The 16,711-nt window shown below is 40.6% G+C and overlaps 1 protein-coding gene across 1 annotated transcript; it reads right to left on the reverse strand.

Moving 5' to 3' along the window:
- Positions 1 to 7,285: 7,285 nt before the first annotated feature.
- On the reverse strand, positions 7,286 to 14,018 carry LOC136705966 (uncharacterized). The gene is made up of 10 exons (XM_066679825.1): positions 13,895 to 14,018; positions 12,959 to 13,055; positions 12,631 to 12,786; positions 12,223 to 12,383; positions 11,994 to 12,130; positions 11,824 to 11,917; positions 11,383 to 11,715; positions 11,114 to 11,285; positions 10,905 to 11,032; positions 7,286 to 10,126 (listed from the first exon to the last, which is right to left on the reverse strand). Exons 2-10 carry the CDS (start codon positions 13,050 to 13,052, stop codon positions 9,803 to 9,805), a joined length of 1,599 nt encoding a protein of 532 aa, XP_066535922.1. The 5' UTR covers positions 13,053 to 13,055; positions 13,895 to 14,018; the 3' UTR covers positions 7,286 to 9,802.
- Positions 14,019 to 16,711: the final 2,693 nt, after the last annotated feature.

A 16,711-nucleotide genomic window follows, 5' to 3' on the forward strand; every position in this document is an offset into this window, starting at 1 on the left:
TTTTCTTCTGCAGGTGTGAAGACTTCGTTTGGCTGTTTGTTTGTTTGCAGGTGTCTGAAGGAGATGAAACAGGGAAACTTGGTCTTCGTTAACAGTCACGGTGTTTATGTGTGTGTGTGTGTGTGTGTGTGTGTGGTGTGTGTGTGTGTGTGTGTGTTGGTCTATATTATAGTATATATAGAGGGTAACCTTGATATTTTCTTCATTTGAAAAGCCGCAATTACCTGACAATGTAATCGAAGGGAAGGCATTCCTTCTAAAGGACGCTGTCTGGGGGAATGCTGTGTGTAAGACTCGTGATTAGCTATAATTGCTTTCGAGAACAAAAGGTAATACGCGAGGAACGGGCGAGGGAACAAAGCGGGCCCTTTTTTATTTTCCTTTGGGGGTGGGGGGTGAGGGCAACTGAAAAGATGGAAAACACAAAGCGTTAGATTCACGAAACAGAGGGAGTTTCCTACAAAGAGAATCAGAAAAAACTGTTCCTGTGAATAACACAACAATTATGAACACTGAGTTAAAACAACACGTGTGTGGGTGTGTTCAGGACAATAAAAGTGCAACAGTACAATAAGGTTAGACCTCTGCATGTTTGACAGTGAACACACACACACACTAGTGATTAGGGGCAATGAACACACACACACACACTAGTGATTAGGGGCAGTGAACACACACACACACACACACACAAACACTAGTGATTAGGGGCAGTGAACACACACACACATACACACTAGTGATTAGGGAAAGTGAACACACACACACACACACACACACACACACACTAGTGATTAGGGACAGTGAACACACACACACACACACATTAGTGATTAGGGACAGTGAACACACACACACACACACACACAAACACTAGTGATTAGGGGCAGTGAACACACACACACATACACACTAGTGATTAGGGGACAGTGAACACACACACACACACACATTAGTGATTAGGGACAGTGAACACACACACGCACACACACACACACAAACACTAGTGATTAGGGCAGTGAACACACACACACATACACACTAGTTATTAGGGACAGTGAACACACACACACACAAGTGATTAGAGACAGTGAACACACACACACACACACACACACACACACACACACTAGTGATTAGGGACAGTGAAAACACACACACACACACACACACACACATACACTAGTGATTAGGGACAGTGAACACACACACACACACACACTAGTGATTAGGGGCAGTGAACACGCACACACACACACATACACACTAGTGATTAGGGACAGTGAACACACACAACACACACACACACACACTAGTGATTATGGACAGTGAACACACACAACACACACACACACACTAGTGATTGGGGCAGTGAACACACACACACACACACACTAGTGATTAGGGATAGTGAACACACACACACACACACACACTAGTGATTATGGACAGTGAACACACACAACACACACACACACTAGTGATTGGGGCAGTGAACACACACACTAGTGATTAGGGATAGTGAACACACACACACACACAGACACACACAAACACACACACACTAGTGATTATGGACAGTGAACACACACAACACACACACACTAGTGATTATGGACAGTGAACACACACAACACACACACTAGTGATTGGGGCAGTGAACACACACACAAACACTAGTGATTAGGGACAGTGAACACACACACACACACACACACACACACTAGTGATTAGGGACAGTGAACACACACACACACACTAGTGATTAGGGACAGTGAACACACACACACACACTAGTGATTAGGGACAGTGAACACACACACTAGTGATTAGGGACAGTGAACACACACAACACACACACTAGTGATTGGGGCAGTGAACACACACACACACACAAGTGATTAGGGACAGTGAACATACACACACACACACACACACACACACACACACACTAGTGATTAGGGACAGTGAACACACACAGAGCAGGGTGCAGCCATCTTCTGCCCTCAGGGAGTACACTGGGTGTTATGTGCTGAAGGATGTTCTGAAGGCTGTGGGGATCAAACCGGTGACCTTCCAGTCCCACACCCCTAAGGGTCAGGCCCCAACTGCCTCTGTGATTATTTAACAACAGTGATACTGTGGATGTGTATATTATATTATATATATATTGTGAACATAGTATTAATAGATCATCATGTTTGGGTTATTTTTATGGAATAAAATCATTTAATGAACATTTAATTACAATTATATGAAAAACTCTGCTTTCATTTTGACTTCAATTAGAAGATAAAGAAGAGAAGGACTTAACTGAGCAAAACAAAACTGTCCCCATCAGGGCCCTGAATTTACGCCTGTATTCTCTCCTGCTCCTGACACTGAATAATACATTTCCGTTTTAGCTGGAAATTACACCAGTGAAGGGTGGTCTCTCTGCACTGTGCTGTAGGTAGGTGTTTTTTAGTCACACCTGATCTTGCCAGATGTAAGTGTAAACATGTGTGTGTGGGTGTGTTGAAGTCCCCTTGATGCAAATCACTCCTCCAGCAGAACGTGGTCTGCCACTGAAATTGAAAGATTTGAACTGTACAGACTCTTGCTTCACATCTATTCGCCAGAATGGGGTGTGTGTGTGTGTGTGTGTGTGTGTGTGTGTGTGTGTGTGTGTGTGTGTGTGTGTGTGTGTGTGTGTAAAAGACGTCTCTAGCCCCTGCCTACACTAATGACCCATAACTCTTCTGGCTGTTGTTTAATATCAGAGCTCATTATCTAAACCACACTTGAGTGGAGCTCAGTGAGATGCTGGACATGAATGAAACAGCAGGCTACAACTGGAGGCTTTACTTCAAAACCCCACAAATCACTGCAGCTCTGCTCAAAACTGCCATAAATAGATCAAGGCCTGGCCCTTTGCTCTCTGAAGCACTGCTCAAACAATTTTCAGGGCCACTTTTGATCCATGTGCTGTAGTTTTATCCCTGCAATATTAATATGCTTCATATTATCAAACTTGATTTTCGCTTAAAATCAGACTCAGACTCTGTTATTATCATCAAAACCATGTGACATAAGAACAAAATACAGTGAATAACGTAATAAAGATTAGATTAAACTAAGATAACCAAAATAAACTAAGTTAGAGATAGAAATATAAGTATTCATTAATTCATTCATTGTCTGTAACCCTTATTCAGCTCAGGGCGGTGGTGGGTCCCAAGCCTACGTGGAATCACTGGCTGCAAGGTGGGAACACACCCTGGAGGGGCCACCAGTCCTTCACAGGGCGACACACACATTCACTCACACCTACGGACACTTTTGAGTCACCAAACACACCACCTACCAACGTGTGTTTTTGGAGTGTGGGAGGAAACCGGAGCACCCGGAGGAAACCCACACAGACACAGGGAGAACACACCATACTTTTCACAGACAGTCACCCAGAGGAAACCCACACAGACACAGAGAGAACACATCACACTCCTCACAGACAGTCACCCGGAGGAAACCCACGCAGACACAGGGAGAACACACCACACTCCTCACAGACAGTCACCCGGAGGAAACTCACGCAGACACAGGGAGAACACACCACACTCCTCACAGACAGTCACCTGGAGGAAACCCACTCAGACACAGAGAGAACACACCACACTCCTCACAGACAGTCACCTGGAGGAAACCCACTCAGACACTGAGAGAACACACCACACTCCTCACAGACAGTCACCTGGAGGAAACCCACGCAGACACAGAGAGAACACACCACACTCCTCACAGACAGTCACCCGGAGGAAACCCACGCAGACACAGGGAGAACACACCACACTCCTCACAGACAGTCACCCGGAGGAAACCCACGCAGACACAGGGAGAACACATCACACTCCTCACAGATAGTCACCCGGAGCGGGACTTGAACCCACAACCTCCAGAACCCTGGAGCTGTGACAGAGACACTACCTGCTGCAGCAATTTCAGTATTTATATTATAAAATAAAATATTGCCCAGTATAGTGCATCAGCTGAGGTTAGTTAAAGTGTGATAGCACTAAAGTATATCCACAGAAATGTACCATTAAAGGAACAGTTACTGTAACAGATGTGTAGTGTTTAAACAGGGTGCATAGTCAGTGTATGTGTGGAGGATCAGTGCAGTCTGACTGCATGTGAGCAGAAACGGTGAGGGGCTGAAAAGTTTGTGTCCTGGGTGGGTGTGGTCTCAGAGGATGCAGGTGGCTCTTTCCCTTTGTCTGATGATGTAAATGTCACTGATGGGTAGAAAGCCGCACCCAATGATTCTCTGTGCAGACCACTCTCTGCAGCACCTCCTCCTCTGCCACAGTGCAGCCAGCGTACCACAGTGAGAGAGGTGGTCAGGATGCTCTCCACCACACAGAAACGAAACGCTTCATGATGCCTCATTCATTCTGACACGTGACATCATACGAAGCTCCTGTGTGACTGATTGTGTCCCATTCACAAAAGTGTACTCCATCAAACAAACAATTGGTGCCAGCTGCTTTGATTTTCAGTTCTAAAACCATGCAATTTGCATGTTCCATTTGTAAACGTAATAATGAAGCTAACGAGTGGCTGAGTATGTAGCATGTAGCACAGACACAAGTGTCAAAATATACTAAAACTCCATGGTGCATACTCAGAACCTGTCAGTTTTTCAGCATGGTAACAATAGACACTTTTGCCCCCCAAAATCACGTTTGGAACATTTCGCCTCTGTCCCAAATAATGTCCTGCTTCCTACATAGTGCACATAGTTTACAGATTAATAAACTCAGCTCGCTAAATGTTAAACAAAGAGACGTGTAGCTTATATAATTAGAAAATGGTTTTATTATCTGCACTGGTTTAATGCAGAAACTGTTATTTTATGACCTATAGTGTGCACTACACAGTGTGGAGGGAGATATATTAAAGTTTCTGCATTTGAAAAGAAAAAAAACGTGGATAGCACTGAAGCTGCAGCTTGATATGATGTGTGTTGTCATAGCAACAATAACACCTTCTGTTAGAAAGAAACCGTGCAGTATGTTAACAAAATTGGGACACAGGCTTAGTCTCTACATTTTTACCCATCCATAACAGTGAACACACCCATACACACACACACACACACAAAGTTACTGGGGCAAGGCACACACCTGGTGGTATCCTCCCAGAGAGCATTCAGAAGTTAGGAGCCTTGTTCAAAGTCAATTTCACTTTTGCCCCCATCTGTTCAGCCCAGTTCTGGAGGCATATGGCAAACTTTGTAAGATCTAAAATCTAAAATAAACACATTTATAGTGTGATAATTGTGATATTCTGATGGCATTCTTATGAACATTTGAAAGAGTTACATTTGGTAATAAAACACAACTTTATTAACAGTATTAATGTATTTAATTTATTAAATATGTTAGATATTGATATAAATCAATGCATTAAATATTAATATATAATAAATAATATTAATATAACATATATTTTGTGGCAATAACATGTTTTTGAAATTAAGAAATACAAAAAATACTTTTATTTTGTCACGTCAACAATATTGTTATCTCCAAAATACTGAAATATTGTGGCATTATTTAGGGCCATAATCGCCCACCACTAATAGATAGATACATATTATATATACAAACACTCACACACAAACACAAGACATAACTGTTACACAACAGCAGCTCTGCAGTGTATATTCACACCTTAACACCTCTGCTACATAAACACAGTTCTCACAACACCTTGGAAACAGGCTGCAACACTGGTTTCCCACGGTCACAGAGAAACGCTGCAGATGTTCCAGGGCTCAACGTATGCCTCTGAGACGTTAAGACTGGTGTTTATTATTTTAGGGAAATGATTGATTTGAAGCAGGGCTGAATTTGAAGATGTCGGAAGTTAGATCAGTCAGCAGACAGACAGACTGTAAAGAGTCAAACTGAAAGAGAGATCACACAGATAGACAGGCCGGTATGCGGACAGACACAATGAGAGGAAGACTTCAGGTCTGTGTACGAACAGAAAACACCATTAAAAAGGCAGCGTAGACGATTCTGGAGAATGTTCTCACAGCAAAACAAGCCCCCTGCTCCCATGTGTGTTCATTCAGAAGCTCCACCTCTTTTAATGTGGAACGATATGTTTAAGTAAGTAATAAACTGTAGCTTGTTTGTGGTTGAAGTTTAACTGGTCTATGTTTTTATTCACTGTTTGATTTACCACAGAAACTCATTTGGAACTCAAGCCGTTTAGTTTTGTAGCACTGCCTGTGCGCATGTTCATTCATAACAAGTTAGCGCTCTCCTGAATTTGGAGTCAGTTTCACCTTAAGTACTGCAAGTGTTACAGAAAAAATGTAAGTTAGGAATTGAGCAACATCCTCAACCCTTTTCATGTTTTTTAAACATTTAAAGTTCTCTCCACCGTCCAAACGCCTACACATACTGTTTTTCACCCACAACGGTCCAAAACTGGCTCAGGTGTTCTCTCTGAGGGTTGCTGGCTGAGAGACACCTGACCAGTGCACAAACAAACCGGAGAGGTACCAAAAGGTGAGGAAACACTCTCTGAATTTTATCAAAAGTGTGTTGGGTTATAATCGGGAACATATCCTTTAATCGACTGATCCAGGAATGAGTGACAGCTGTGCTGAAGGACGGAGCATCATATAGAAAGATGGGCAAATTGACAGATCAGTAAGCAGACAGACAGACAGAGAGGAATAGGAAGGAAAAGATCAACAGAAAGGTAGACAGACAAACAGGACGTAGACAAACAGGAAGACAAATGGACAGCTCAACCGAGGTCCACTTATATTCACATTTAAAACATATAGCAGATGCTCTTATCTAGAACTAGCTACACAGCAAAATCCACAGACACAAAATAACTCCAGGAGAGTTAATTTCAACACTTTAAAAGTGTCTATATGGGTCCACTCTCAGGGGTGTTATTTTAACACTTTTCAAAGTGTTGGAATATTAACACTGTAATATAGTTAATTCTGACTCTCTGGAGAATTAAAATGTAATACTATTCAACACTACTCAGTGTTAAATTTTCTCAACACCAGAGTGCAGTGTAATAAACTGACTCTTTTAGGGTGTCACTATTTACTCTACAGGAGTTACCTACATATTCACAGGGATTTGCCTACTGAAGCTTTAAGAGTGTGCAATTAATTTAGTTTAGATTGAAAAATAGAATGAAATACTACTGTACACTACAGACACTTTTTTTTTTTAATTCCTGAACATGTGCACCACTTTCAACAAAATGTTCAAAACACATTCAATCAAGATTTCAAAATAAAACAATATGGCACTATGTAAGCTCTGTTACCATTCTCATTTGATTACTGCTTATCAAAGGGTCTGAAATAAGTAAGCTGGTCTATACAGATAACAGAATATCCATCATCTCTCTCCTCAATACAGTATCCATTAAAGTGCTCATCAAAGTACAGTGTGTCAACACTACCAGCTAGTATGAAAGCATGCTCTTCATGTATTATTATACTACAGATTTTTTTAAACTCTGGAAAATCATAGGATCCGGTACAAATAAACAAACCAACTTCATACTCAGTACCGTAATTTCTGACCCAGTTAGTAGTTGAAACATCAGAACATGTCTCCAAATGTAATGTCTGTCCAAGTACTTCGCCACCCTCCAAGCTAGAGACTGTTTGTGTTCTTGTAGGACCAAATTCAAACCTCTTGAAACAATAGTTCTCAAATTGAAATGCCAATTTACGTTGATGCTGCTTTACTAAAGATTTTATGAGATTTTTGAAATTTTTTACAGACCTTTTGAAAACACGGTGTTTAGCCTCGAAACGCATACACCATATATGTATAAGAGGGCCAAGTTTTTTAATACACCGTGGATAGTGTATCATCAGGTGGTGTTTTGGAATCAATTTCCTGTCAGGATACAGTAATTTAAACATATTATGGTGATCATAGATCAAATGTTTCAAGTAACATATCACTCCATCAGTTACAATTGGGGAGAACACTATGTTGACTATCTGTATCAAAAGGAGAAGTAGATTCCAGTGACTGTTACCCCTTTCAATGACATCTCCAAATATAAGTGGAGTATTGCGCAGAACACACCATGACTGGACAGCATTCAACCCCAGGTGTTTGCTCTTGTCATCCAATTGTAAGCAACTTGGTTTGTTTTTGCGTTCCGTGTAACCATAATTAAAGCTCTGTAATCTGTCAGACAGAGTGTTCACAGAAACATAACCCTGTTTAATAAAGTATAGAAAAAGCAGCTTGAGTTCATACTGTACAACACCCTCTAACAAATCGTGCATAGCAACAGCATAGTTGTCAGAGCTATGAAAATACTGTAAAGAATTGAATGCACAACACTTTTTAACACCAAATACTGAATGCAGAGTAGGATTTTCATTTAGTACCATACAATGTTCAGTGTGAAGTTCTTTTGAACGAAAAATTAGACCAGGATGATCCTCAGTAAATACAGACTGTACTTCTTCCTTGCAAGTCAAACAAAACCTACAGAAATGTGTTCCACTGAAGGATTCTACAAAACCTAACAAGCCATTTAAAGCAAGGTTATCTCCTGTTATTTGAATTACTGAGCCAAACAAAGGTTTTTCAAAAAAAGGAAGTTGGATTCCTTTTGTTTCCAAAATTTTTAGATCATCAATAAGAGGCTTCAATATTTCATCAAAACCATATGTCTTCAGATCGTTAGTGTAGAAAAGAACTGCAAGATGTATATTCATTAGCACAGAGTTACATTTAGGTGGAAGATTTTTCAAAGTAAAATATACACCACCAATTTTGTGTACACCCTTCTTGGAACCTAAAGGGTTGGCTGTTTCAAAATCATCATAATAAAGCAAAAGCTGTAGAGCATGCCTCTCTTGTGAGAATAGAGAATGATTTTGGAAATATGAGCCATTATTAATGTCTCTGTAAATGCCCTTTTCACTCAGTTTGTCCTGCAAGAAACTTTCTCTTATTTCACTGTTTTTGAAAATGGATTTGAGAGTACCAAGAATGGGCACATACATATACTTGTCTGTTACAGGGAACTGGCTGTATATACCTGTAGTTTTATTTCTACGTACATCCATTCTCACGCCAAGGACATGTTCTTCAGGTTCAACTATTTCCCACCTTTCATCAAAATGTTTCTGTCTCTTTCCCTCTGTGTTTAATGCTGAAAAAGGATTGTCTAGTTGATCAAAACAGTGCTCTATTTTTTTACAAATATCTGAATCCTTTTCTTCAGGAGAAAATGTTTTGAAAACTGCCTCTCGTGCATGGCTGTGAACATCACTAACAACTTCTTCCATTGAGCTAACAATTGTTTGGACAGTGTTTTCAGAGAGACCTGCCGCTTGCAAATGTGCAACAATTGAACCACACATAGAAGACAGCTGGGACATACCAGAGCTCTCTGAAGTAACAGGAAACTCTTCCAAAGTGGCAACAGAAGTTGAAGCTATTTGCACTGCATCTTCACTTTCAATAGTGACATTCTGGCTAGGTTCCACATGGGGAACTGTGGCATACCTATGTATATTGTTGAGGTGCTTTCTGAAGCCATTGTAAGTACAAAAAGATAAAGAACATCCTTGCTCGCCACATTTCAAACGTAAACTTCTGCCAGGATATAAGCCATGGTGAAATTTTAAATGCTGACAAAGAAGTGAACAACTTTTGTGGTGCACTTTACAAACAAAACACGTGAACATTTTTTAAATATATAAATAAAAAATAAATAAATAAAATAAAAACTTAGTTCAGACGTTGTGCTGCAGAAGTCTTGCTCTAAGTTCCTTAACACGGGGGCTCTCCTTTGCACTTCCAACATCAATATTATACACTGTGGTTTGCACAAATGTATAGAAATTGCTCAGAGCTTCATCATAGGACAGACTGAAGACGAAGTGAGCTTTAAATAGCTCATCAAAAGCAGCCACCGATGTCTGAGCCTTGCATGGGACAGCCTTCTGATCAATGATGATGTAGAACTTTAAGATTTTGTTCTTTTGCTCACCAATGCAGAGGAGGAAGGGTTGTTTTGTTTCAGCTCTCTCAAGGAAGGTAGTAAGACTGGCCCCTTCCTATAGGTTAGAAATGGAGGACATGTTAAAAGTCAGTGCAAATAGATGACACAGACATTTTCTCTTTGAGGATCATTTCTAATGTACCATTACATCATTAGACCACCTATTGCAATCTAAATGGCATTAGAAAAGTAAAAATGAAGTTATATCCCCTGTTCTAACCTCTAAAGCAGTGGTTTTCAATTCTGGTTTGTTGGGCCACCCTGCACATTTTAGAGTTTCCTCTGCTCCCAACACATGATGCAACTAACGAGCTAACCCTAGGGTTGAAGTGGGTGTGATTGAGTGAGGAGAAAATTACAACATGCAGGGCAAAGGCCCATCAGGACCAGGACTGAGAACCACTGCTCCTAAATATACTTGGAATCATTCCTTCATTAATCTATCAGTTCATCCAGCTCAGGGTCATGATGGGTCTAGAGTCTATCTGGAATCAATGGGCACAAAGCAAGAATGCACCCTGGACAGGGCACTAGCCATTCACAGGGCAGCACACACACACACACACCTTTTGAATACTGTTCAATAGCCAATATATCAACTAATCAGCATGTGTTTTTAGACTGTGGGGGAAACCATAGCCTCTGGAGGGAACACACCACATCACAAAGTGACCTGATGCAGGGTTTGACCCACTCCTCCAGAACCCTTGAGCTGTGTGAGAGTGAAACCATCTGCAGCACCACCGTGCCACCCTTAATATAAATCAAAGATTTCTAAATGACAAGACACAAAAGACAACAATGAATATGTACAAAAGTCAAACACTACATACTTGAAGGTATCGCACAAGATAGTTGGCTGCCTGGGCTGAACTAATCTTCGCTGTTTTTTTCTGGCCTTTTGAGGTTGGGGGCAGTAGATGCAGAAGCAAGAGAATCGCTGACATATCACTGTCCCATCCTAGAGAACAAACAGTGTTAAATTAACAAATGCTTTTTAAAAATCTTTAGAAATATATGAGGAATAAAAAGTCCCACTCACCATACATTTCCTCAGGACGGGGTTCAATTGCTAACAGCAGTTCCTCAACATACTGATTTGTGCTGAGGGTCTTGCAGTCACTAATGACTCTGGGCTTGAAAAACGTAGGCCACTTTGCCAAAAACCTGCTGGACACCTCATCTCCAAACATCATGGCAAAGTCCTGGTCAATCTTCGAAGGAGGAGACATACAATTTCCATACATAGTTAAATATACAGGTTAGTTTAACAGTAGAGACCTGTCTAATATTTAAGATGACATTTCTTACCAATCCAGGAATGTCAAGGAAACGAGGGAAGACATCCAGGACTGAAATTGATGCATCCTTATCATGAACCATCTTCTGCCTATACTGGAAAGTTGTTCTCATTCTCTCTTTGACCACAGACTCATCTGTTGTGTGCCTCATTGTAGATAAAGCCTCCCTGCACTCGTCACCAAAGAGTTGTTCACCACTTGGTAGAGCTTCTCGTCTGCTTTTTGGACTATCCTGATAAGTAGGCCTTGATTGCCTTTGAGAAGCAACAGAGGTGTTGCGCTGAACTGTCTTAATCCTCCATGCTAGGTAGCCCGTGTTACCCACAGGATCGTAGTAGTGTTCCTGTTTTGGACACAAAGCAATCACTACCAATTTTTTTATTAAGAAACACAAATGCCAATTACTGACACAGCAGTTTGGGTATTCAGCAAAATAATAACATTAACTTACATATCCATTATCAGAGTATGGATCTTGGAGGCACGGAAACAGGGTCACAATTCCCAGTGCATAATTAACTCGAGCACTTGATGGTGGAATCCTCCTTTAAAGGGAAAATAAATATCTTAAACATTTTCAGTGTATGTGGACCCTAATTCAAATTCACTTGAATGTCTTACCCATGTGTTTCGATCATATCTGCAACCAGGATGTTCACCATCTGTTTACGTTTTGCATCTGTAAGTGTTTTAGTCTTGTCATACTCCATGAAGATTTCTTCGCCCTTTGGATTAGCCTTGAGGACAGTTTCCACCATCTTCCAAAACATAATTCAATGCCATATTAGATCTTCTAATTCATATTTACTAAAACTTGTTCATATTAAAATCATAGTATACTGAATTATACTTGTCTTGCTTGATCCCGATCCATAAATCCTGTTGCCCTCCTCCTCTTTGTTGATTCAAGGATGACAGTCGAATCGGATGAACTGGATGACAGTGGGGAAAGTGGAGTGTCTGATACTACAGAAGAAGCTGATTCATGCCGGACAATTTGGACATCCAGATCTAAGAAACAAAAAAGTATTAATTAGTAGAAGTAGTAAAATTAAGGTTCCCTTGTGCCCAGTGATTCCGGGTAGACTCCTAACACACCACGAGCCTGAACTGGATAAGCAGTTACAGACAATAAATGACTGGATGAGTAAAATTAAGGAAATAAATAAAACACACACACAAAAAGAAGCATTCTTTATTATTTCATGTTTTCTCTATTTTTATGAGCAAAACCATTCCATTCACTAATTAGGCTTACCTATAACTGGTTGCCTAAAAGAGATCTTGAATTTCAGTACACCCGAGTTCACAAGCTCCTCGAAGATATCTTCATCCACTTCTGTTCCTGATTCATCAGTTAAAATGAGCTGACCCTCTCTCAGACATTCAGGTTGCAGACAAAATTTCACTGTTACTAGGAGAACAAAAAATGTTGCAGTAAGCAACCTAGGCACAGAAACAGCAATATAAGTTGTACTATATTCAAATCATCCACTTGTTAAAGTAATTAGCCATTTTCTCACAGAAAACATTCTAATTTCAAAAGAATTATTCATGGTTTATTTTCACAAAGAAAAAATACTAACTGTCTTGAAGAAAACTGTTATATTCCACGCTTTCACTGGACTTTGGAACTTTTACATATTTTTGTGTTCCTCCAAACTCAACTTTAGCCAGCATATCCTACAGGGAAAGAAGTGAAGGTTTGTGATTATTTCCCAAAGATTAATCGCATTGCCTTATCATCAAAAAACATCATTTACTACATATTTTGAGATATTACCTAAGATTGGGTTGAAATTTCCCAGAATTGTTCACCTAGACACAAATATAAATTGTGTGTTGTAGATAGCAAAACTAAGTATATTCACATTTTGACACTTATTGACCTGCAGATATAGTCAATAATTGGCTGTAAAAGTTTCCAAGACATAAATACGCATTAATTTTTGCTGGCTGGGTAAAATAGTAATTAGCTATCTGTGCACATGTAATGTATGTGTGTCCAGGCAAACTATTCTAAAAGTTTTTGGCCTTAATTATATGCTATTTTAATGTTTTACACTTTAAGTGAGCTATTTTAAAAGTTTTTGGCTTTAACGTTGTGCCATATTTAATTTTTACTCTTTAATCTAACTATTCTAAAATGCATTGTCCCTGTATATCTAATATCTTTACCATCTATACAAACTATTTAAATGTTTTGTACTTAATTTTAAGCCACATTTAATATTCTAAAAGGTTTGGTCCATAATTGTACGCCATATTTAATATATTTACCAACCAGGCGAATTATTCTAAAAGATTTCGGTCCTAATTGTAGAACATTGTGAAACAGACTCAGACAAAAAACCTATTTAGCTCTATAGCATGTTTAAGTTCATAAACTCGTCAAATAATCTCATGAGTCGCCCATCCGTTACTCGACTCCAACACCACACAACAATAATTCATTTTAAACATGTGTAAATCATAAATACGCCAAGCAGTTCTACACAAATTTAACAGAATGCAGCACTTACTGATGAGATTAGCCTGAGCCACAGGTTAATTAGCTGTCGAGTTGAAAAGAACAAAATGGTGATCTCCACCTTCCCTCGTCCACTTGTTTGTAGCGATAACTAGCTAATGGCTTCTTCCCCCCTGCAAAAAAATAAATCGCGCCATATAAAGCACCTTACGTATAAATGCTTTTTTTTCGTAGCTTGTCTTCACGCTTACATTCTACGTTCCTTCTACGTACATCTCTAACTAAAAAATGAATCGATGAATAAAAGTTTTACCTAAATTTCTCAAAGTATTAAATTACATGCTCCAAAATATGACCGGCAAATATGTCATTTGCCGCGTCTTTTCAGCAAATGGCCTTCTGCTAACCTTTATCAAACTGGGCTTTTTTCGTCATACTGGCAACTATGAAATTAAAAATATACGAATTAACCCAGCGTCAAAAACCTATGAAAAATTATGCTGGCAATTTTATCTTAGTACATTTATACAAGAAGGATGTAAACATAAACTTGAATGTGGCATTTATCGGCTCACGCTACCCGTGTTCTCTGCTCCATGACTCGGTATGCGTGTTGCCCTCCTTGCCAGCGAACACGTCAGTGTTCATTTTATAATACGCTACACAGCGTACATAATAAAGAACATTTTAATCAATTAACACATAAGCATTCATAAATTCATATATTTAAACATAAACTTAACGATACACGCAAGAGAAATGAGACGCACCTCCTGTAGGATTAGATGTGCTGTAGGGTGTGGTAAACACTCTGGGAGTAAATCAAAATCTTAATATTTGGGTCAACACTCTCGGAGTTAGTTTAAACAAAGCAAGTTTAACACTCTATTTTGACACTGCCGTTTTTTTAAACTGGGGGTGAAACAAACAGACGAGACTCAGTGCAGTGTTGGATTGACTCTGGCATTAGTCAGATTGACTCTCTACTCTCAAATATTTCACCAACACCAGATATTTAACTCTGCCGATTTTGCTGTGTAGTTTGTATAGGTTAGAATCCTAAAGATACCTTCTAGTTGCTGCTAAACCTTTAAGTGCAAGGTAAGTGCTCACTCTTTCAGGAGTTGGGTCTTCTGTCTATTTGAAGACTGGAGAGACCGCCACTTGGACCCCCAGGGGTGTGCCAGGACACACACAAAAAATCTGGACGCTTGCATTCGCTGCATTTTGAAGGATGGTGGGTCATGCAGTACTTGAAACTTGAGGCACTCTTGGTATGGATCAGGTTTTGACCATAGCCATCCAGGACAGAGGGATGGGTCCAGTTTTGGCTTTGTAAGCCAGCGCTGTAAACCACATTCTGGATCAGTTGCAAGGATCTGACTGTATGCAGAGGTTGATCAGCCAGGCGGAAGACCTGTATTTCTAGGGGTGTGCAGCAGCTCGGTCTCGCTGGGGTTGAGGGTCAGGGGATGAGCTCCATCACTGTGGAGTCGTCAGCGAGACAGGGTGCGAGTTAAAACCTGGGAGTCACAAGGAGGGAAGAAAGGATGAGTTGAGTGTCATCAGCATAGCAGTGGTAAGAGAATCCAAGAGAGGACAGAGAAACTCCTGACCATACCTTCTCCTTTTCTGGACATTTTTGGGACGTGGAAAATGAGTCTGGACCGGATTTTTAAACTCTGTGACATGTCTGGGATTTCACGTCAGGGGTTTGCTACAGATTACACTCATTTTGTGTGTGCATTTATACAACTTTAAAACAGGGGGGTTGTTAAAGTCCTGTTTTCTCACTGCTGCTATTGGTCTATTACCTGCAACTACATCATCCACTGGTCAAATGTCTTCCAACCACAACGACTGCCTTAAAAACATCAGGCACAAATGTTAATAAACACAGATCAAATTACCTCACTTTTATTTTATTGATGTATATATTAACATTTTTACACTGGTATGAAATTAAATAAATAATGTGTTAAAGTTGGGCGGCTCGGTGGCGCAGCTTGTAGTGTCTCTGTCACAACTCCAGGGTCTTGGAGGTTGTGGGTTCGAGTCCCGCTCCGGGTGACTGTCTGTGAGGAGTGTGGTGTGTTCTCTCTGTGTCTGCGTGGGTTTCCTCCGGGTGACTGTCTGTGAGGAGTGTGGTGTGTTCTCTCTGTGTCTGTGTGGGTTTCCTCCGGGTGGCTGTCTGTGAGGAATTGGTGAGTTATCTCTGTTTCTGCATGGGTTTCCTCCGGGTGACTGTCTGTGAGGAGTGTGGTGTGTTCTCCCTGTGTCTGTGTGGGTTTCCGTCGGGTGACTGTCTGTGAGGAGTGTGGTGTGTTCTCCCTGTGTCTGCAGGGGGTTCCTCCGGGTGACTGTCTGTGAGGAGTGTTGTGTGTTCTCCCTGTGTCCGTGTGGGTTTCCTCCGGGTGACTGTCTGTGAGGAGTGTGGTGTGTTCTCCCTGTGTCTGCGTGGGTTTCCTCCGGGTGCTCTGGTTTCCTCCCACAGTCCAAAAACACACGTTGGTAGGTGGATTGGCGACTCAAAAGTGTCCGTAGGTGTGAGTAAATGTGTGTGTCTGTGTTGCCCTGTGAAGGACTGGCGCCCCCTCCAGGGTGTATTCCCGCCTTGTGCCCAATGATTCCAGGTAGGCTCTGGACCCACCGCGGCTCTGAACTGGATAAGGGTTACAGACAATGAATGAATGAATAACATTTATTTTGTTGCAATAGTGTGTTCTTGTCGTGTTTTTTCCCCATATCGTTATCGCCAAAATACCCTGAAATATCATGATATTATTTTAGGGCCATATCGCCCACCCCTAGTAAATCATTTTCATACTTATGTTCATTCATTTAATTGCATTAATTTAGAGATATTTAA

Source organism: Hoplias malabaricus, chromosome 8 (genome assembly GCF_029633855.1).
Source record: "Hoplias malabaricus isolate fHopMal1 chromosome 8, fHopMal1.hap1, whole genome shotgun sequence".
NCBI lineage: Eukaryota > Metazoa > Chordata > Actinopteri > Characiformes > Erythrinidae > Hoplias > Hoplias malabaricus.